Source organism: Triturus cristatus, chromosome 6 (assembly GCF_964204655.1).
Source record: "Triturus cristatus chromosome 6, aTriCri1.1, whole genome shotgun sequence".
Classification (NCBI taxonomy): domain Eukaryota; kingdom Metazoa; phylum Chordata; class Amphibia; order Caudata; family Salamandridae; genus Triturus; species Triturus cristatus.
The window spans coordinates 1,005,088,141-1,005,110,166 of record NC_140589.1 but is presented as its reverse complement, the minus strand read 5'-3'; the positions used below and the strand labels follow the sequence as shown (position 1 = coordinate 1,005,110,166).

Here is a 22,026-nt window from a genome sequence, read left to right as displayed (position 1 = left end):
TGGCATTTTTCCAGATTTTTGGAAATTCAGCGGAGTTTAGAGAGAGGTTAAATGCTTTTGTTACGGCCGGACAGATTATTGAAGTTAGTTGCGAGAAGATATGATGTGGACATGGGTCCAATGGGGAGCCTGATTTTACTTCTAACATAAATTTGCCCACCTCCTCCTCTGAGAAGGGGCCGAACCTGGGACAGCTAGCCTGAATTGTGAATGGCACATGGGGTTCTGTATGTTCCAGTTCAATATTGGAGAAAGAGGCATAAATTGTGTCTATTTACTCACAAAAATATTCATTTATTTTGTTGCAGCCTTCTTGCGAAGGAGTGAAATCTAATGAGAGACTCGCAGGGCTACATAGTTCTTTGACTATTTTAAATATCGAAATGCAAGCTGGTAAAATCACATGCATATCGGACTGGGCGGAGGGCTAAACCTCAGTCCGACCCCCACCCATCCATCTTTTATAGTAGCACTCCCTCATGCTAACACCAGTATTCCCTGCTCCCTGGCACATGGGTCACCCATCGCCTCCCTGCCCATGACTCATGTAGGCCACCCAACTTCTCAGAGCAGGTGCTAGATGGGAGCAGAACAGTTCCCTGAACTGAGACTCCACATGAGGAAAAGGGCCCAATAATTCTTGGACTGCATGGTTATTCCTTATTCTGGTGACAATAACCAGTAACTGCATGGTGCAGAGGTAGGTGATTCCTGTCCTGATAATTTCAGCACAGTTGTATCATGTACATCGTAATAGTGGGTTAAGACATTGAAGAAAAACAACGTATAATATTACAAAACCATTGTTGGTTGGCACAAGAGTGCACAGCATGTGATATACAACAACAGAGGCTACAATTATGAGTTCATAACTTGTGCACTCAAATGTATGTTCTAATACTCAGCTATGAGTCTTAGTGTAGTAAATCAAGCAGACACATTGTAGTTGACTACAATTTAGTGACTCTGAATTTTCTTCTATTTCAAGATCAGTTCTTGACAGTGTGAGTCTTACCTGGTGGGAGAGCTCCTCCCACTGCCTGTGCAGCAGCTCAATTCGCTCCTTTAAGATGGAGATGTCGTCGGTGCTGATGTAGGCAGACAATGTCTCCTTCAAACGTGTCAGCTGAGCCAAGTCATCCGTCCACCCTTCAACATCCTTTTCCAGCTCCTTAATGGTGAAATGACGAAAGAGCATCAATGAATCAATAACCAGAATCTCAACAAAGAAGGAAATGGTCTCTTTACATCAGTTGCCCCTTTTATTTGTAATTCTTCCAGTGCCCATCAGAAAGGAAAAACAGTATCTTTGGCCCAACCCATCCATAAGCAAATAGAAACAGGACAACACCATGAAGTGTATTAACATAGTCTTTGATATCTGGTCTATGCATATAACCTAACAATTCTATTGTTCTTTTTTATCCCAAAAGTTTTATTGAAGTTTTGATAAATACAAGAAGGAAAGAACTCTCGAGAGGTATATCAATAACAATGCACACAAAGACTCAAAGTAGCCAAAGATGATATTGCTACTTGCAGGTCAGACTTAGATTTGCATCTGCCTCCATTGCCTGGCGACGAGTAGCAACACATTGCCAGGATAAGTAAGTTTCATTTATGCAGGGAGAAATTACACACACAAACAACCTAATATACCCAGTATTATGAGGGCCGGCCACTGAGTGTGATGAAGTGTTCCCCAGCTACATGATGGCTTTACTGAGACCTATGGTGTTTGGTATCAAACACCTTGTCTTAATACCTCTGTACTGTTACCAGTACTAGATTTATTATGACATGCACCCAGAGGGCACCGTAGAGATGCGCCCTGAAAAACCTACCAGTATCTAGTGTGCTGGCTGACTTATATCATCCAGCCTGTCATCACAGAAAAGTTTGTGGCCCCCCTGCAGGTGAGAGCCCACGCTCTCTGAGGTCACAAAGAATGTCTGCTTCAAAGAAAGGTGTCCACACCTCCTCCAGCAGGATGGCTAGTGATTTAGCATATCAAGGCCAGGGGCTTCACAGCCCCTGTCGCCGTTGATATGCGACCCCAGCTTCCCCTAGACATGGGTGATGTAATCCCCTTCCCTGAGGCAATTTGGCATAATGACAGGTGGAAAATGAGTGATGTATCTGATGTGCTTCAAGATAGAAGGGTTCCACTAGCTTGATTTTGGTGGAATTAGGAACTCTGGGACAGGGGTAAGCCCACTCCCACAGGAAGCGGTCATAAAGAGGATGTAATGACTCCAGGGGTAAGTAGTCCATTGGCTACCACCCTTCACTGCCCTTAACACCCCTAAATGTAGTATTTAGGTGGTGCCCTGACTCAAGACACTTAGATTTGTCTGCCTGAAACAAGAAGAAGGACAAAGAAGTGCCAAAGATGTGAGAACTGTGGACCAGCACTGAACTTGGTGTAAAACCCTGCCTGGCTGCTGCTGTCCCAACAATCACAAAGATCGACTTGTCCAGAAGCGGAACAGCCTTCCCAAACCCATGGAGGTCTGCCCAGCACTTCCTCCAGCAAGCAATATCTCCTTCGAAGTGGAAGAGCCACTTCCCTGCAGCAGCAGGCACCAACAGCATCTGCTCAGTACAGTGTTCTGTCGACCCCCTTAGGCCCATTGAGGGAGCAGAGTACCAGAAGAAGGACTTTGTGGTTCTCAGAAGTCAGCTCCACAGTAAATACGGAGTTGCTAATCCCCCCTGGAGCCCCACTGCACCAATACTGGGTGTACCAGAGCCAGTTGCAAGCACCAAGACTTGTTTGTGTTCAGTCGAACACCACCGCTGCCTAAACTTACCTGCATGTCGAGGGACTTTAAGAGGCGCCAGCTCCACACCATGGGTGGCCCTGTTGTACTTCTTTTCCTTCTTCTGCAGGAATACCAAGAATTGTGATAACCTCTAACTCACCAACCCGCTGGACAAAACACCTCTGCACCCGAGCTCCCCAGCCCGAGCTGCAGTAAACCGAAGGTGTCTCTGTAGTCCTGAGACCCTCAAGAGCCAAGCCCCCCCTTGGGTTCTGCCGGACTAGTCCCCCAGTCCCCACTTTCAGCCTTTTTCTTACTGGTACTTTTCTCACTGATTAGTGAGTATGTAGCGTTCAAGGTTACAACTGCGTATAGCAACTCTGCACCCGGACATCCCAGGACAGGAAAACTTGATCTGTTGGTGCTTTCTTGGATCTTAGCCCATACTTACCTAAAGTCCAGAAGAACAGTCCTGTAAGTCATCTATGAGTGTGCCAATGCAGTAAATGTTCTGACCATAGGATAACATTACCACACTCGAGGCTCATGCCTCAAATCTGACAGCCGTCATTTTCTACTGTTTTTACTGTAAAATTTGATAATGTGTAAAGTACTTCCCTGATTCTGATGATCTTGGTGTCAAACATTATATAAAAATCTGTGCTATTTTTCTAAATTGGTCTTGAGTTTGTTCTTGAGTGTGTGTCTCATTTATTGACTCTGTGTGTACCATCAATTCTTAACCCTTCCCTCTGATAAGCCTAAACTGCTAGCCCAAACTACAGCAAAGTGGGCATTTGGGATTATTTATTTAAGCCCTGTAGCCAATAGGGTCATCTGAACTTTCTACATAATGTACCTAATTTTGATATACTACATTAAAAGCCAGCTTCATACAATTCTCAACTCAGTTTTCTTTCTTATTCGTTCTTATGTGAGAATGCCATTTAGCTTTTTTGCTTTGCTATCACCTCCTCCTGACATGGCAGTGTCTTATTGAAGAGCAATGTGGTTATGTATGTGCAGTGCGTTCATGTGGGGAGCGCACTTATGGCAAGCCGGTTGGCGAGTGCACCAGCTACACGTCACTCACCATTCTGCTTCATTACAAGAGGAACCCTCACAGCTGACCTTCCCCAATTACTTCTGTGAATATCTGTTGTTACTTTAGCAATTATGGACAATTATAAAATTCACAGAGTTGATCAAAACACCTGCATGAGTGATGGACTTGCTACTAGTTTTCGAGATTCCCCTACAATGCTGTCATTAGACTGGACATCACATAGTTCAAGCTAAATCCTCTTCCACTTGCACAATTACTTTTTGTTAGTTTACTGATACTTTTGTCCTTTTTTTTATTGATTTACTGCTGTATGTCTTAAAATGTCTTTGCTTGCGCTAGTTAGAAACTTTAATTTATAGGCACATCTTCTGAACCGCCTGGAGGTATTCAACCCTCTTGAGAGCTGCTCTCCATGCCACTGGAGTCAAGCTAACCTAGCTGATGAGGGCTGAAAGCCCGAAGCCGGTCCTAGAATGCTTGTTTCCAGTCCAGGGAGAACCTGGCCTGGGAGTTTAGGCTGGACTGTTCCCAGTGGGCGCAGGGTCAAGACTGATTTGCATATGGCTGGGTACAAACTGGAATGGCATGGTGAGCAAACAAACAATGGATTTAGACCAGATCTCTGTACTGGGGTGAATGTATGACATTGTTCTGCATTCTGTCCATCAATTGTTCTTTTTGCATCCGTCACCCCGAGTGGGACGGGTATGCCCAGACGTGGGTCCCGTGCTCTCCATGCCACTAGAGTCAAGCTATCCTGGCTGATGAGGACTGAAAGCCCAAAACAGGTCCTAGGATGCTTGTTTCCAGTCCAGGGAGGACCTGGCCTGGCAGTTCTGGCTGGACTGTTCCCATTGGGCGCAGGGTCAAGACTGATTTGCATATGGCTGGGACCAACCTGGAATGGCATGGTGAGCAAAAAAACAATGGATTTAGGCACAGATCTCTGTACTGGGGTGAATGTATGACATTGTTCTGCATTCTGTTTATCAATTGTTCTTTTTGCATTTGTCACCCCGGGTAGGACAGGTATGCCCAGACGTGGGTCCCGTGCTCTCCATGCCACTGGAGTCAAGCTATCCTGGCTGATGAGGGCTGAAAGCCCGAAACCAGTCCTAGGATGCTTGGTTCCAGTCCAGGGAGGACTTGGCCTGGCAGCTCTGGCTGGACTGTTCCCATTGGACGCAGGGTCAAGACTGATTTGCACATGGCTGGGTCCAAACTGGAATGGCATGGTGAGCAAAAAAACAATGGATTTAGGCCCAGATCTCTGTAATGGGGTGAATGTATGACATTGTTCTGCATTCTGTCTATCAAATGTTCTTTTTGCACATCTTCTGAACTGCCTGGAGGTATTCAACCCTCTTGAGAGCTGCTCTTCTATGTCTAAAGCAATTAGTAAACGAGTCCACTCATGAGGCACGCCGTACTCTAAGCCATATTTGTGAAAGGCTCAGTGTTTAGTTAGTGACTTTTCCAGTTTGGTCAAACCATGCTTTTATATCGTTTAAGCTCCTATGCGGTTGTGATGAATGAACAAGCTGCTTACCTTCGGTAATGTTCTTGCTGGTAGAGACTATCTAGCCACAGGAGGTACACAACTTGTTCTTCTAGCGGAGGTTCCTCTCATTTTGAATAGATACCAAAGTGAAGCAAAGTGCCCTTTTTGCATGGTTACCCTATAACATTTTGCCAGATACCTAATGCACTTTGACAGAGTGCGCCCTGGGGCCCTGCCAATCAGGTTCCTACGGCCTGTATTCTTTCCCTAGCCTGTACTATTGTTTCCACAATTGGCCCAACTCTGACCTGTCTGTAAGTTCCGTGTAAGGATTACCTATTGTACCAAGGGCAGGTAGCCAGGGAAAGGCCTCTGATGGCAGCAGCATGTATTACACCACCTCTCACCACAAACATGCACCACTGCCATTGCAGCCTGCGTGTTGTGGTGCAGTTAAATGTGAAGAATCAACATGGCACACTTCCCTATATGCCATGCCTGCCCAGCACTGCATGAGGCCTAGGTGAAGTCACCCTTAAGGGTGCACTATACCTCATGAGAGGACCTATCTGCATGAACAGACAGGCCCCTATAATATCTAAGGTCAATCTTAGATATTATAAGTGTCCAGTAAAGCCATACTAAGTGTATGGTCTGGAAACTGGTCATTACGAGTTTTCTAGCACCATAATGCTTTACTGAATCCTGGGATTAACAAATCTGCACTGATTTCAGTGTCAGAATTATTATCCCATGCACTCTGGAGTCCCTTGTAGAGGAGACACCTGAACCAAACCAACCGCTGGTGGGTTCCTGACTGGTGAACACCAGCCTGACAGCACAAGACAGGTTGCTGGACCCCTAGGGTGGGAGCCTTCGCTCCCTGGGCCCAGAAACAAAGCCTTCCTGGGTGGAGGTGTTCACACCTCCCTCAGGCAAGGAAAAGCTATCCGTGTCAGGGGAGTTTCAAAGGCCTTGCTGCCTTTGCAACGCGACCCCGGTCATCTCCTGCAATCAGGAGCAGGCCCCCTTCCTATCTCACCCCCTTTTCGGCTGGAAGACAGATGGGAAAAATCAGGACAGCCAACCTCTGCCAACCCCACCCCTCAGGTGGGGAGGCGAGTTCAAGCACACTCTTCAGTGCCTGCCACCTTGTAGATGACAGGCACCGTCCAATCAGGGTCAGGGATTGTGCCCACTCCCCAACGTGGGGTGAGTACTCTAAGGGTGTAGTCACCATAAGGACAGTAGCCCATTGGCTACTACCTCGAGACCCCTAAAATGCCACCTAAATACAGTATTTAGGGGGCAGCCGTGAACCCAGGATTTCAGAATCGCCGACCTAAGAAGACTGGATCCGACAGCCATTGCAGCAGTGAAGACTCAGACTCAATTGACTAGGCCCCAGCTCCGTCCTGACTGCAGCTCCAAACCCCCCTGCAAAGAAAATGACAGCTCCTAAAAGGATCAGCAACCTCCAGACTTGATGAGGACTGATCGACTTCCTCAATAAAGACTCGAGAGTCCCGAGGTCAGTGGCCCTGACTACAAAAGAAGATCAATACCCTGCGAAACCAAGAAACCCTGCTGCAGAATTTACCTCTGCACCCGTTGTCCACGACCCGTGTCCAGAGGGTCCACCGGTCCTCAAGTAGTTCCCCAGCGGTCCTGACCTCCAAACCATTGACGGGTGTCAGCTCCAAGGTCCACTGTTGACGCCTGCAAACTCTTCACGGTGACCCCTCTCAACCGCAATCTTCCCGGTCAGGAGAAACCCGACGTCCAAAGACACCCCTGCATCCTCCAGACTTGCGTCCTGTTGACCAGAACTAACCATGTCCCACTGTCGCCTGGCATCTCAACTTCCTTCCGTGGCTGTTGGTTGCATCAAAGAGACCTCCTGGTCTGAACCTGCAGCCTGGAACAGTAAGCGATGATCTCCATAGGGGTACCATTGCCCGCCCAGCATGGTGTGGGCACCCGGCCGTCCCTGTGCCACTGTGGTGTGTTTTTGGTGCTGCCTTGGGCCCCCCTTGTGCTTACCCTAACTCCTGAAGATTGTCCACCAAGGCCGCTTTATCTGCCTGTGAGCAGCCTCCTTCCAATGTGCCCCAAGTCCCCGTTGACTAGCATCGATACCACTGCCCTCTGATCCTGGCCGCTCTAGTGCCGCTGGTGGTGCACCTTGAGTGCAGAATTGAATCTAGGGGAACCTTAGTTCCACTTCCAAAAGGGCCACACCAAAAGTAGTTTTCCTTACCTGCAATTGCTAACTTCGTTTTTCCTCTAGGATTGCATGGTGTGTTTTTTCTCTGAAAAATGTTTTGTGTTGACTCCGACTAGGATTGCAACAAAGTAACTTAGTGTCTGCCAATGAGTTGCCCTGTTTGCTGATGTACTGCAGGGCCTAAACTCTGTTATTAGTTTGTTTTGCATAACGTTAGAAAAGTAGCTGAAAAGTAACTAGAAAGTAATGTAAAGTAATTACAAGTATTCTAAAGAGTTTAAAACACTGCAAAATAACTTGTATGCTTCTACAAAACCAGTACATACCGTATTTTGAAAAATATTATTGTATTTAAAGTATCACTTAACTGCTACAAAGTAAATCTTGGTTCTAGTAATACAAATAACAAAGTAACTTTTTATACAAACAACTGGTCTGGATTCAGTCTTTGAGTGTGTGACATAATTTCTTGCCTGAGCGTGTACAACACATGCTTAACACTACCCTCTGATAAGACTGACTGGCCAACCACACTACCACAAAAGAGAGTAAGGTATTATCTACTTTAGCCTTTGCTATACCTCTAAGGGATCCGCTGGACTCTGTGCACACTATACCTTACTTTGCTATAGTATATACAGAGCCAGCTTCCTACACAAAGCAGTGCCTATTTGGAAGTGAGTCTGTAAGTGGGCCCAAACCAGAAAGTCCTGCGGGACTGAGCAGGCAAAATGCCCCTTTTGGAGAACCTTCCTGACCATACAATACTATTATGTGAACATATGGAGGGACACCCACGTAACTACTGGTCAAATGTCTAGGACAGGGACTTTGTGTGCTAACGCAATGGTAGCAACTTTGGCCATGGTATAATGAGTATGCAGTCCTTCTGGAAGCTGTGTCTTAGCCAATACGCATCAGATCTTTATGCAGAGCATGATACAGTAGGAGATGGTCCACTTCTGCACAGTCTCACCTTTTTTGACTCCCAGAGAATCCCACAATGAACTGATAGTCCACCCATTGGTTTTTAATATGATCGATGTAGAAACTCAGTGGTCTCTTGGAATACAAACAATGGAGTCTCTCCTTCTCCTTAGAGGGGTGAGGTGGGGCATAGAACGCTGGCAGGTGAGATGGTTTGACAGTTGTGGAACGGCGTCACAACTTTGGGCAGGAAGGATAGCTGAGTCCGCAGAACAAGTTTGTCTGGGAAGAAGGTAGTTTAGGTGGATTAACACAAAGAACCTGAAGCTCGCTCACTCACTGTTCCAAGGTGATGGTGACAAGGTAAATGGTCTTGTCTTGATTGTAAGGCTCTGTAAGGGACAACTATGAAGTGACTCGAACAGAGTGAACATCAGATGAGTATGGACCAGATTAATCTCCAATTTGGGCCTGACAGAGGGAAAAGGAGTAAACATATGTTGTAGCCCTTTCATAAAGAGCATCACAACTGGTGATTTAAACAGTGAGGGCTGGTCTTGCAACCGTAAGAAGGCAGAATGGGCTGACATATAACTCTTAACTGTGCCGCAAGTTAAGCCTCGGCGGGGAAGCAACAACACAAATAACAGAAAGGCAGATAACTTGGACTGGATTGCGTCAATCTGGCATGTGCTACAAAACACCACAAATTTGTCCCAACGGCAAGTGTACACAATTTTCGCCGAAGTATGACTGGCTGCCAAGATTACATTAACCACCTCCATAGAAAAGTTGAAGGTGTTCAACTGTCGCTGCTCAATGTCTAAGCACAAAGGTGGAGATTATGAAGGCCCAGGTGCAGAACCCTGCCGTGTTGCTGTGGCAGCAGGTCCTTCTGGAGGGCCAGCCTGGTCGGAGGACATATGCTTAAGCCCAAGAGTTTTGGATACCATACTCTCCGTGCTCAATCAAGAGCCACTAGAATGACTTGGTCTTTGTTTGTCCTTATCTTCTTGAGCACTCAAGGCAGGAGCCGTATCGGCGGAAAGGAATCCTGGAGTCCTGAGTTCTGCTCGAGGCTGAATGCATCTCAGAGTGAGAGACACCTTGAAAACATCAATGCACGGAAGCGCTGCTGTTGTGCATTACCCACGGTGGTTAACAGGTTGAGCCAAGATTATTCCTGTTCGCAGAAAAGATCTGATGCCACCTCTGGGTGTAACTGTCACTTGTGATCTGCAAGTGGCTGATGGCTGAGATTGTCCACCTGCATTCAATGATCCTGCCATGGAGTTTACCAAAAGGAAAATAACTTGGTGGTCCAGCCATTTCCAGAGGCGCACGGCCTCTTAGGCAAAGGGTCAGTGAAACCATCGCTACCTATTTTTGCAGCACCAAATAGTGGTGGTGTTGTGTGTGAGCAACTGTACCAGATTCCTTTTGATGGACTTATGTTGAGCCCACTGAGAATTCAGATCCTGCTTCAGAGTCCGTATATGCCACCTGGTGTGCTTAACCAGTAGGATGCAGGAGACCATCCATCCCGGCAGCTTCAGAATCAACCTCACTAATATCCAGGACAATTGGAATCATAGCTTGCCTGGGGAGAGGCACAAAAGTGAACTGTGTCCATAATGGCACTGAAGAAGCAGAGGTTTGCCATAGTCTGGAGGCGGCAGACAACTGCCTGGGGTGAGCCCACCTTCAACAGCCAGCCATCGAGTTAGGGGAATACCGGGACCCCTGAACTCCAAAGGTGTGCTGCTACTACTGCCATCACTTTCGTGAACACCGAAGGGGCACTGGATGACACCAAAAGAAAGCATTGAGAAGTGAAAATGCTCCTGTCCTACCACGAACCACAGGTAGCGCAAAAATATGGAAATAAGTGTCTTGCAGGTCCAATGCTACTATCGAGTCTCCAGGGTTGTGGGCAGTCAAGACCTAGACCAGTGTGAGCATGTTGAATGTTTCCTTACAGAGGAAGGCATTGAGAGGGCACTGGTTTAAAATAGCGCGAAGACCTCCGTCCTTCTTTGACACATGACAGGAGTGAGAATAACAACCACAATCTAATTCTGGAGCAGGGTTCCTCTCAATAGCCTTTTTGTCCAAAACGGCTTGCACTTCGTGCTGTAAGACAGACCGATGGGGTAATCCGTCAGTCGCTGTGAGTGTGGTGGGAGGTGTGGGAGAGAGGCAATGAAGGTCAGGACCCACCTTTCTGATGTGATGGTTTGCCAGCCGGACAATAATTGCCGGATCTTGCCTCCAACCAGGTGGCTGTGCTCCGCTAAGGCCATGATAAAAGGGCTTGGTAGGTGTATCACATGGGCAGGGAAATTACTGACCCAGTAACCCTAACTGCAAGGCGGTGCTTTGGCCTTAGCCACGGAGCTGCTAGGCACCTTGCGGAGGCTAAATTTGCTGACGGTATGTGTGAGAAAGTGCACTCTTTCTTGCATGGTATGCCCCCGCTCTTTGCTGAATTGCTGATGTTCTTTGACTGAGTGTGCCCTGGGCTCCTGCTAATCAGGTACCCAGGGCCTATGTTCCTTCCCTAAAATTGCATTGAAGCCTAAACCCAATTAGCATCTCTGGCCACATGTCAACCCCTGGTAAATGGTACCACAGGCACCCAGGGCACTGTGACCAGAGAAGGCCATTAAGGGCTGCAGCACTTATTGTGCCACCCTTAGAGGTCCTGTACCCTGACAAACACACACTGCCTTTGCAGACTGCGTGTCTTGGTGCAAAACAAAGTGAAGTGTCAAAATGGCACACATCTCTGTGTGCCATGCCCACAAACCACTGCCCTGGCATAGATCAGTCACCCCTCTGGTAGGGTGCACTCTACCAGTGGTGAGGGTAGAGGTGCATGAGCCCTGTACCCCTAGAGTGCCCAAGTACATTCTTGGGCATTATAAGTGTAGTGCTGCCATTAAGAGTATATGGTGCTGGGAGTTTGTCATTACGAACTCCACATAATGGCTACACTGAAGACTGGGAAGTTTGGTATCAAACTTCTCAGAACTTTAAACCTACACTGATGCCAGTGTGGGATTTAATTCATAATGCACAACAGAGGGCATCTTAGAGATGCCCCCTGAAACTCGACCAACTTCTATTCACCTGACTTAGTGGCTGCTTAGGCTGCCACCAACAGACATGTTTATGTGCCCCTGGGTCGAGAGCCTGCTGCTCTCGGGGGCCTGAAACAATGCACATCCTAGGACGAGGTGTCAAGCGTCCTCCCCCAGGATGGGCAGGGTTCACGAAGGGGAAGCTTCAATGGCATGCCACCTTTGTGAGCCTCTCCAGACCATTTGCTGCTTTCAGCAACTGGTCTTCCCCAGGATGGGCAGGGTTCACGAAGGGGAATCTTCACAGGCATGCCACCTTTGTGAGCCTCTCCAGATCATTTGCTGCTTCAGCAACAGGTCTCCACTGGTTCTACCCCCCACTTTGGGCGGGAGAACCAGCGGGAAAAACAAGTGAAGGAAAGAGGTGTGCCCACCTCTACCAACTCCACCCCTCAGGTGGGGGAGGCGAGGTGAAGCACAACTCTGAGTCCCCGCCATCTTGAGGACGGGGGACCTAGCCAACCAGGGACAGGCTCCTGCCCCCCTCCCACTGGAGGGTGGCACAATAGGGGGTGTACCCACCCCAGGGAAGGGACTCATTGGTCCCTGCCCTGTAACGCCCTTAAAGCACAAGTTACTACTTGTGTAACAATATATCTGTAAGAGACATTAGTTAGTGATATGTTCCTTACCTTAGAATAATCCCCAGGCGTCAGATTGGATCCGGAAAGTTTTGCTAGCAGTACCCCTTCACGTCAGTAGGTAGCGTCATGTGGCTCCACGTCCGTCGCTGGTGTCGTAAGCGCCGAGATGACGTCACGGAGACTACTTAGGCTCAACCCATGCACGCTGACGTCAGTTCTGTACACGACTTTCCGAGCCAGGAACGCAGAGCCATGCAAGAAACTGACCACTGGTGCCAAGAAACTAGGGCCCTGAAAGGGATGACCTTAACCCTAGAAATCAGTTCGCAGAACGGGGAGGATGGGTGGGACGGTAAGGAATCTATCACTAACTAATGTCTCTTACAGATATATCATTACACAAGTAGTAACTTGTGCATCTGAAAGAGACACGTTATTGATAGATTCCTTACCTTAGAATAGATAACCAAGCAATACCAACCTCGGTGGTGGGTCTGCAAACAGATTACACCAGAAAGTCACGGAGAACAGAACGGCCAAAGAAGCCGTCTCTCGAGACTTGACTGTCAAGGCAGTAATGCTTGGTAAACGTGTGCAGCGAGGCCCACGTAGCTGCCTGACAAATGTCCTGCAAGGGAACGCCGCGTCCCAAGGCAGTAGTGGCTGCAGTTGCCCTGGTAGAATGGGCACGCAGCCCCACAGGAGGCTCCTTCTTAGCCAAGGAGTAACTTGCTTTGATGCACAGAATGATCCACCGCGAGATGGTTTATTTGTGCACGGCCCGACCTTTTTTTAGGCCCACGTAGCCAACAAAGAGCTGGTCATCCACCTGGAACTGCTGTGTACGCTTCAGATAGGACGCAAGCGCATGTTTTGGGTCCAGACGGTGGAGCCTCTCCTCCTCCCTTGAAGGATGTGGAGGCGGAAAAAAGGTGGGCAAAGTGATGGTCTGCCCGATGTGGAAGGGCGTGACAACCTTTGGCAAGAAAGAAGGACGGGTCCTTAAAACCACCTTGTCCGCATGATCAGAAAGGAAAGGTGGTTTGGAAGAAAGAGCCTGGAGCTCACTCACTCTTCTGGCAGAGGTGATAGCTATCAGGAAGGCCGTCTTGAGAGTGAGAAGATGCAAAGGACAGGTATGAAGGGGCTCGAAGGCAGTGCACATCAGATATGTCAAGACAAGGTTCAAGTCCCATTGAGGCATAATGAACGGCACGGGAGGACACGTGTGCGTAATGCCTTTTAGGAAACGGTTAACAATCGGGGACTTAAAAAGAGACCGCTGATCTGGAAGCCGTAAAAAGGCGGAGATGGCCGAAAGATAACCTTTGATAGTGCCCAGAGCAGAGCCCTGCTGGGCCAAAGAAAGAAGGAACAGAAGGACTTCAGAAAGAGGGGCAGAGAGGGGATCCACAGTCTTAGCTGTGCACCATGCCACAAACTTGTTCCACCTACAGGCATATACCGTTTTAGTGGGGGGACGCCTGGCTGCCAAAATGACATCACAGACTTCGGGAGGAAGATCGAAAACTGTCAACTGTCGCCGCTCAATCTCCACGCATGGAGGTAGAGGCTGTACAGGTTCGGGTGGAGAACCGTCCCCTGCTGCTTCGACAGAAGATCCTCCCGAAGAGGCAGTCAGATCGGGGGATCGATCGCCATGCTGAATAGCTCAGGATACCAGTATCTTCGTGCCCAATCCGGAGCCACATGGATGTCTTGGGTCCGGTCGCGTCGAATGTTCTTCAGCACTCTGGGCAGAAGTGGTATAGGCGGAAAGGCGTACAACAGACCGCAACTCCACTCGTGACGATAAGCGTCGCCCAGCGAGTGGCGCCTTGGAAATTCCAACGCTCAGAACTGATGACATCGTGCGTTCCCTTCGGTGGCAAATAGATCTAACCAAGGATCACCCAACTTCTGAAAGAGACCTTGCACCACGTCTGAGTGCAGACGCCATTTGTGATCCATCAAGCACCGGTGGCTGAGTTCGTCCGTCCTGGCGTTCAGAGAACCTGCCAGGTGTTGAACCACCAAGGTAATGCCTTGATGTTCCAGCCATGTCCAGAGGCGCAGAGCCTCCTGACATAGGGTCCAGGACCCCACCCCGCCCTGCTTGTTGCAATACCACATGGCACATGGTGGTGGTGTTGTCCGTGAACACCTGCCCCACACTTCCCTGGAGAGAGGGAAAGAATTCCTTCAGTGCAAGTTGGATCGCCCGAAGCTCCAAAAGATTAATATGGAGCCGGGACTCCGCCGGAGGCCAGAGGCCTCTGATCTCCGCCTCTCCCAAGTGGCCACCCCATCCCAGGAGGGGTGCATCTGTCACCACTGTGTGCTCCGGTTGGGGAAGGGAGAGGGATCTGCCATGGACCCAATCGCGATTCGTGAGCCACCACTGCAATTGTCGTGCAGTGCCCTCCGAGATCTGGACATGATCGGAGAGGTTGCCCCGATGCTGTGCCCACTGAAACTTCAGGTCCCACTACAGAGCCCGCATATGCCATCTGGCATGTTGCACGAGCAGGAAGCAGGAGGCCATCAGGACCAGGAGCCGGAGGGTCATCCTGACTGATAGAGGCTGAAAGATCGGAATCATAGCCTGAATATCCCGGACTCGCTGCTCGGGAGGATAAACCCGAAACCGCATCGAATCCAGAACCGCTCCAATGAAAGGGAGCTTCTGAGAGGGACTCAGGTGCGACTTCAGCACTTTGATGGAGAACCCCAGCAAATGCAGGAGGTCGGCCGTAGACTGAAGGTGGAAGACGACTGCCGGAAGCGAGCCCGCCTTCAACAACCAGTCGTCGAGGTAGGGAAAGACTGACACCCCTGACCTGCGCAGATGAGCTGTGACCACCGCCATCACTTTCGTGAACCCCGAGGGGCACTGGTAAGGCCGAAGGGGAGCACGGCAAACTGAAAATTCTCCTGGCCTACCGTGAACCGCAGGTAAAGCCGGTGGGCGGGCAGGACGGGGATGTGAAAATATGCGTCCTGCAAGTCCAATGCTATCATCCAGTCTCCAGGGTCGAGGGCAGCCAAGACCTGAGCCAGAGTCAGCATTTTGAACTTCTCCTTCCGGAGGAAGCGATTGACGTTTCAGAGGTCCAAGATGGGGTGTAGGCCCCCTTTGTCCTTCTAGGGGACCAGAAAGTAGTGGGAATAACAACCACTCCCTACCTCTGGCTCAGGAACACACTCGATGGCCCTCTTGGCCAAGAGGGTCGTGACTTCCTGCTGGAGAATTACCAAGTGTTCCCCCGACATGCGGTGGCACCGAGGTGGCATGGCTGGAGGGGAGGACTGAAAGGGAAGGGAGTAACCCTTGCGGATGATCTGCAACATCCACTTGTCCGATGTGCTATTGTGCCAGTGGGGGAGGTGGTGGGGTATCCTGCCACCCACTGGCATGGGGGGGCTCCACAGGCTCAGAATAGGAAAGTTTGGAGGTAGATGCAGCGGGGGCGGAGGTGGACTGACACCCACGCTGATTCCCAGACCTGCCCCTGCGTAAGCCTCGTCTGCGCTGAGGCTGGATCTGCACAGGCTTGCTGAAGGAACGTGCCTGGGTGCCTCTGCTGTGGCCACGAAAGGAACGAAAACCAGGAGTGGCAGGGCTCTTTGCAGACAGACCAAAGGACTTGGCCTTGGCTCGCGAATCCTTAAAACGTTCCATTGCACTGTCGCCCTTATCGCCAAACAGGCGAGTGCCCTCAAAGGGCATGTCCATGAGCGAGCTCTGGCCATCGGGCGAGAACCCGGAACATCTCAACCAGGCGTGGCAACGCAGCACCACAGTCGTAGAAATCGCCCTACCCAGAGAGTCCGCGGTGTCCAAGCCACACCGAATGGCAAACTTAGCCGCATCTTTACCCTCAGCAACAGCTTGGGACAGCACAGCGTGGATCGCCTCAGGACACTGAGGCAACACCTGTGTAACTGTATCCCACACCGCGTGGGTCACCTGGAATAGCGGTCTAATAAGCAGGCGGTGTTCACTGACCGCAGCCCCAAGCTGGCCGAAGAGAACAACCGCTTACCGAACTGCTCCAGCTTCTTAGAGTCCTTATCCAGCGGAGCCGTGAGAAAGGCACTCTGTGACGTCGAGGCTTGGATGACCAGGCTCTCAAGCGTAGGATGAGTGGTCAGAAACGCGGGGTCACCAGGCGCCGGGCAATGACGCCTGGCGACATTCTTATCCACAGGGGCCCCTGTGGCTGGCCCGACCAAGTGCCCAACAAGACGTCAGTGAGGGCGTCGTTAAAGGGGAGCAGGTGCTCCGACGAAGTGGACACCGTCTCGAGCACCTCAGAGAGAGGATTAGTTGTGAGGGCCACCGTAGGAAGATCGAGGTTGAGGACCTCAGCTGCCAGACGGAGCACCATCGTGTAGGAGGCGCCCTCCTCCATGATAGTCGGGGGAGAGGAAAACCCCGGGTCAGAAGAGACGTCGAGGTCGCCGGCGTCCTCCAAGTCGTCCACCCAGTCCTGCTTGGAGTCACACTGATGGGCAAGAGGGTCCTCGAACCCCTCCCAGTCATCCTCCACCTCTGTTGCATGGGGAACAGACCACGGCGGCAGAGCTGGAGCCAGAGATGGAACATATGGCGTTGGAAACGGCGCTAGAAACGGCGCCAGCCAGGGCCGAGCCGGCACCACGTCCCAATGTGGATCCCAGGTAGGAACAAAATGGTCCTCGAACCGGGGCAAGGGCAGGAAAAACGGCACCCACTGTGGCGCCGGAGGTGGAGCCGAGGGTGGCGCTGGGGCCAGAGCAGGCAGCACTGGACCGTGTGGCGCTGGGGCAGGAGCCAATGGTGCAGGATCCTGTGGCGCCGAAGCTGGATCCGCCGGCGGCCCAACAGGATCCTGACACTGGACCGCTGGGCCCGAAGGCGCGCCGGCGGGGAGCCCGAGGCCTAAAAGGCGGTCCATGGTAGCAAGAAATTCTTGCACCTGTTCGGGAGTCACCGACAGACCCGGATAAGGTTGGTAGGCCGCGGGACTCCCAGGTTTCAAAGGACCCACAGGGGCAGAACCCCTGTTACCCTTGTCTGCATCCGAGGACCGACAGGGGGGACATCAGAGAGCGAACTCGCTTCTTTGACTTCTTTTTATGTTGTTGCTTACTCGAATCCGAGGGCGAAGACTTGACGCCCGAGGAGCGACAAATGCGGCCCCGCGAGCGTTCCCGGGAGCGGTCCCTGCACCTGGAAAGGAGCTGGGATGAGTGCCGGGCCTCCAGCAACTTCCTGCGCCGCTCCCTCAAGGCCTTCGGGGCCATGGCCCGACAGTCCAGGCAGGACCGGGAGTCGTGGTCGGTCCCCAGGCAGTAGAGGCAAACACCGTGGGGGTCCGCCACCTACATATTGCGACGGCAGGCCCCACAAGACTTAAATCCAGGCATCCCTACGTGCACTAAGGAGAAAAGGAGACAAAAAGTCTCAAAAAGGGTAGTCAAAAAGTGACTAAAGTACGTGCTCTAACCGGATCTGCGCTTGCTGGCGTGGAAAAAGAAAGAACTGACGTCAGCGCGCATGGGTGACACCTAAGCAGTCTTTGTGACGTCATCTCGGCACTTACGACACCAGCGATGGACGCGGAGCCGCACGACACCACCTACTGACGCGCAGGGATACTGCTAGCAAAACTTTTCCGGATCCAGTCTGACGCTTGGGGATTATTCTAAGGTAAGGAATCTATCACTAACGTGTCTCTTTCAGATTCTAGTATTTAGGGGGCACCCTGAACCTTTCTGTCTCAGATCCCGAAACGACAAGAAGAAAAGAAGAAGAAGGACTGAACAGCCGTGCAGCCAGCTAACAAGAGGAAGATGCCCACTGACTTGGCCCCAGCCCTACAGGCCTGTGTCCCCTTGAACCTGCTCCTGCGAATTCCCGGTGTGTCCTTCAGCCAGCAACCTCAAAAACCCCAGGGAACCTGCCTACCTTCACTTCCAAAGACTGCTTCTCCCGTGAACACCAGATTTGTTCAACTGCAACCTCTGGCAGCAGCCGGAGACCGCGAATCCAGCCCACTCTGCACCCGCCGGACTCGGCCCAAGCTTGAATGGAAAAACACCACGAGGAGGTCACCTCAGTGATCCTGACCCGAGATCCGGTGATCCCTTCCCTGCCTCAAGCCTCCAGCCAACGCCTGCAGCCTAAATTCAGAAGGTCTCCCTGACCGCGACCCCGGTCTGGTAAGAAGATCCGACCCCAAAAGGCACCCCGGCACCCGACGCCCCACAGCCTTGTGTGCCCAAACCAATGGTGCCTAACCAACCCTTAACTTCCCAACGTACCTCTCGAAGTGGTGGTCGCACCCAGAAGTCCTTCGTGTCCCTGCCTACAGTGCTTCTGCAAACTAGAGGTCCTCCATTGAAAACAACAGGGCACCCGACCATGAAACAGCACCCTGCACCCGGCCGCCCCAGTGCCGCTGAGGGTGCACCTTTTGTGCTACTTTGTTTCCCCATACGCCCTGATCTAAACCCTAGGAGCTTTGCTCTCACAACCCAGTGGACTGTTTGCCAGCCGCCACCAACCGGAGGCCCCCTATCCCCCATTGGATAACATTGGGCCTCAACACTCTGCACCCGGCCGCCCTAGTGCCGCTGAGGGAGTAACAAGAGTGCATCACTGACCCTGGGGGACCCCTGAGTCTAACCCCAGAACCTTAACTCCCACAGTCGATAACTTACATGTGAACCGATAACCTGTTTTTCCTCCATAGGATAACATTGACAATTTTCTTCCAAAAAGTTTTGTGTGGAGTTTTGAAATCTAAAAATATTCTTAAAAAATCGCACGAATAACCAAAACGTATTTACTTACCTGTTTGTAGGATGTGTCCCGGTGCTGAATCTAGGTATCCAGCACTGAGTTAGAAAAGTAACGTAAAAAGTAACTTACCTGTAATTTACTGAAAAAGCCTATTCATTTCAATGTACTGTATTTGCTAAGTGTTGCAACCTACTGCATCCCCTGTAAATCAAACAAAGTACAAGTTCTATTGCATTTTCAAACTGTTCTACATTCAGCAACTTATTACTGTAAAGTATTTAATGCTTACCTGTGCCAGGCTTGCTTGGTTCTAAAAATAAACAACAGTATATTTTTTTATATACAAAAACAATTGGCCTAGAATTCAGTTCTTGAGTTTGTGAATTCATTTGCTGACTGAGTGTGTACATCAAATGCTTAACACTGTCCTCTGATACTGCCTTACTGCTCGAACACTCTACCACAAGTAGAGAGCAAGGTTCTATCTAACTTTAACCTCTGCCTATCTCTGGGGTCACCTGGACTCTATACACACTATACCTCATTTTGGTGTAGTATATATAGAGCCAGTTTCCTACAGTATGGGGATTCCTCTGTCAAAGCCATGAAAGGAACAGGAGGGCTTATGCAGCTGGTGAGGCACGGCAGATGAGCCCAGGAAGCATGCTGTGACCCGGCTCTCCTTGAACAGCTCTAAAGCAGAATCTGCTTTGCCCTCAAAGAAGCAATTCCCATCAAAGGGTATGTCCATACGGGATGATTGGACATCATTAAAAAAAACAGTTCACATGGCAGTGAATTATGACGATGATGCCAATGGTGGTGTCCAAGCATTGTGCATTGTGAAGTTGGTTGCATTAAAACCATCTTGCATTGCTTTGGCTAGGACAGGTCAGAGGTCTTTTGGGACACCTAGAAGGGCTTGAACCACCGAATCCCAAAGAAAGAAGGAAAACTGTCCCAGGAGGCAGCTGGCATTCACAGATCTGAGGGCTAATCTGGGGAAGAGAATACCCTCTTCTTGAAGGACTGCACACATTTGGACTCCATTTCGGGGAAGTAGTCAGAAAGGTATTCTGGTTTGTCCAACTTATTGACCCCTGTACCACTAACCTTCCAGAGGAGGGATGCAGAGGCAAAATCACAGGATTGCTAGGAGCTTAGCAGTGGCATCACACAATATGGTGATTAAACAGGGCAGCAGAACAAGGTCTGGCCCAAGACCCCATCAGGGTATCTATAAATGCCTCACTGAAGGGCACGAGGGGCTCAGTAGAGGTTTGCCTCTTGTGAAGCACTTCCGTTAGAACACTGGTTTTGACCTCTAAGGTGGTGAGCTGGAAGTCAAAATCTTCATCCGCCCTATGCCTAACCATGGTAAAGAAGTGATCTGCTCAGTGGCAGGACTAAAGGGGTAAGAGAAGTCCCAACTCAGGCGAAGCCTCAAGGTGACTGGCCTCTTGAAGGTCATCATCCCAATCCTTCTGTGCCCAATTTCACCACCCACATGAAAATCATGGTCTAAATCCTTGTCAGATAAGGAATGCAACGTATGTGTCCTTCCTTGTGGAGGTGGTAAGTCAAGTGGGGGAGGTGGCATCTCTATGGAAGTCAAGCGCTGGCTCTGTTGATGTCATAGCGGCACCCATTCGGAGTCATAGAGCACAATGGCCACCTCATTCTTGGAGTCTTTCGAAGTCAGCATTGGGTTAGAAGCTCAGGAAACCGGTGTAAGAAAGTGGCTCTGGATATACTGTACCCAAATAGGTACAGTGTGCACAGAGTCAACAGTCCCCAGAGGTTTGGCAGAGGCTAAAGTTAGATATAACCTTACTCTCTAAAGTGGTAGCTTGGTCGAGCAGTAAGGCAGCATCAGAGGACAGTGTAAAGCATTTGTTGTACACACTCAGTCAGCAAATGGTCTCACACACTCAAGAACTTAACTCTAGGCCAATGGTTTGTATATAAAAATATATGCTTGTTTTATTTTAGAACCAACAATCGGTATCAAAATATACTTTCTCAGAATGAGATGCTTTAGATAAATACTTTCAATAGGCAATAGACTTTTGAATGCAATAGATACAGTTGTTGCAATAGGCATCACAATTTCCAACACAATTATACATTGAGCTCAATGGGAATTTCTAGTTAAATGCAATTGATTACTTTTTGGATTACTTTTCCTACCACAGGACTGGATCCTAGATTCAGTCCTGGGACATCTCCTGTAAACAGTTGAGTAAAAACGTTTTGGTTACAGTTATGATTTTTAAGGAATATTATTGTATTTTAAAAGTTGACACTTAGAAACTTTTTCACATTAAATCACCAATGTTATCCTATGGACGGAAAATCAAGTTATAGGTAAGTACGGTTGTAATTACTTTGCAGGGTCAGTGCTGGGCACCAAGATCCAGCACTGGGATCTGTCCTGAAAACAGGTGAGTAAATTCGTTTTCGTAATTCGGCTGATTTTAGATGAATATTTTAAAGTTTCAAAACTCGACACTTAGACGAATTTCAAAGTGAAACCAGTCAATGTTACCATATGGACGAAAAGTGAGCTATCGGCTTTTGGGTAAGTATTCGACTGGCAGTGTTAAGGTTCTGGGCATAGACTAAGGGGTCTCCCAGGGTCAGATAAGTACAGTTGTTACACCCTCAGCGGTACAGGGGCAGCCGGGTGCAGAGTGAGTTAGGCCCAATGTTATCTTATGGAAGGCAGGGTCGTTTGGTTGGTGGCTGCTGGCTAGCAGGCCACACGGCTGTGGGAGCTGGGCTCCTGGTCACTTGCTCAGGGCAATTGGGGAAGTAGATTAGAGTAGAAGTTGCACTGCCAGGGGCACTCGGGCGGCTGGGTGCAGGGTGCTTTTGAGCCGTCGGGCGCTCAATGGATTTCAATGGAGAAGCTCAAGAACGAACAAAGGCTGCAAGCTCAGGGACGAAGATTCTTCAGGTGCGACCACCACTTCGAGAGGTAAGTTGGGTAGTTGGAGGGTAGGTAGGCACCCAGGAGTTGG

At 49.8% G+C, this 22,026-nt stretch overlaps 1 protein-coding gene across 1 annotated transcript in view; it reads right to left on the bottom strand.

The window, feature by feature from the left end:
• Positions 1-22,026, bottom strand: part of SYNE1 (spectrin repeat containing nuclear envelope protein 1) — a 1,959,630-nt gene that overhangs the window by 240,281 nt on the left and 1,697,323 nt on the right. Inside the window, exon 127 of the mRNA XM_085611789.1 lies at positions 1,016-1,171. Within this exon, the coding sequence (XP_085467915.1) occupies positions 1,016-1,171 (156 nt within the window). The remainder of the gene's footprint in view (positions 1-1,015; positions 1,172-22,026) is intronic.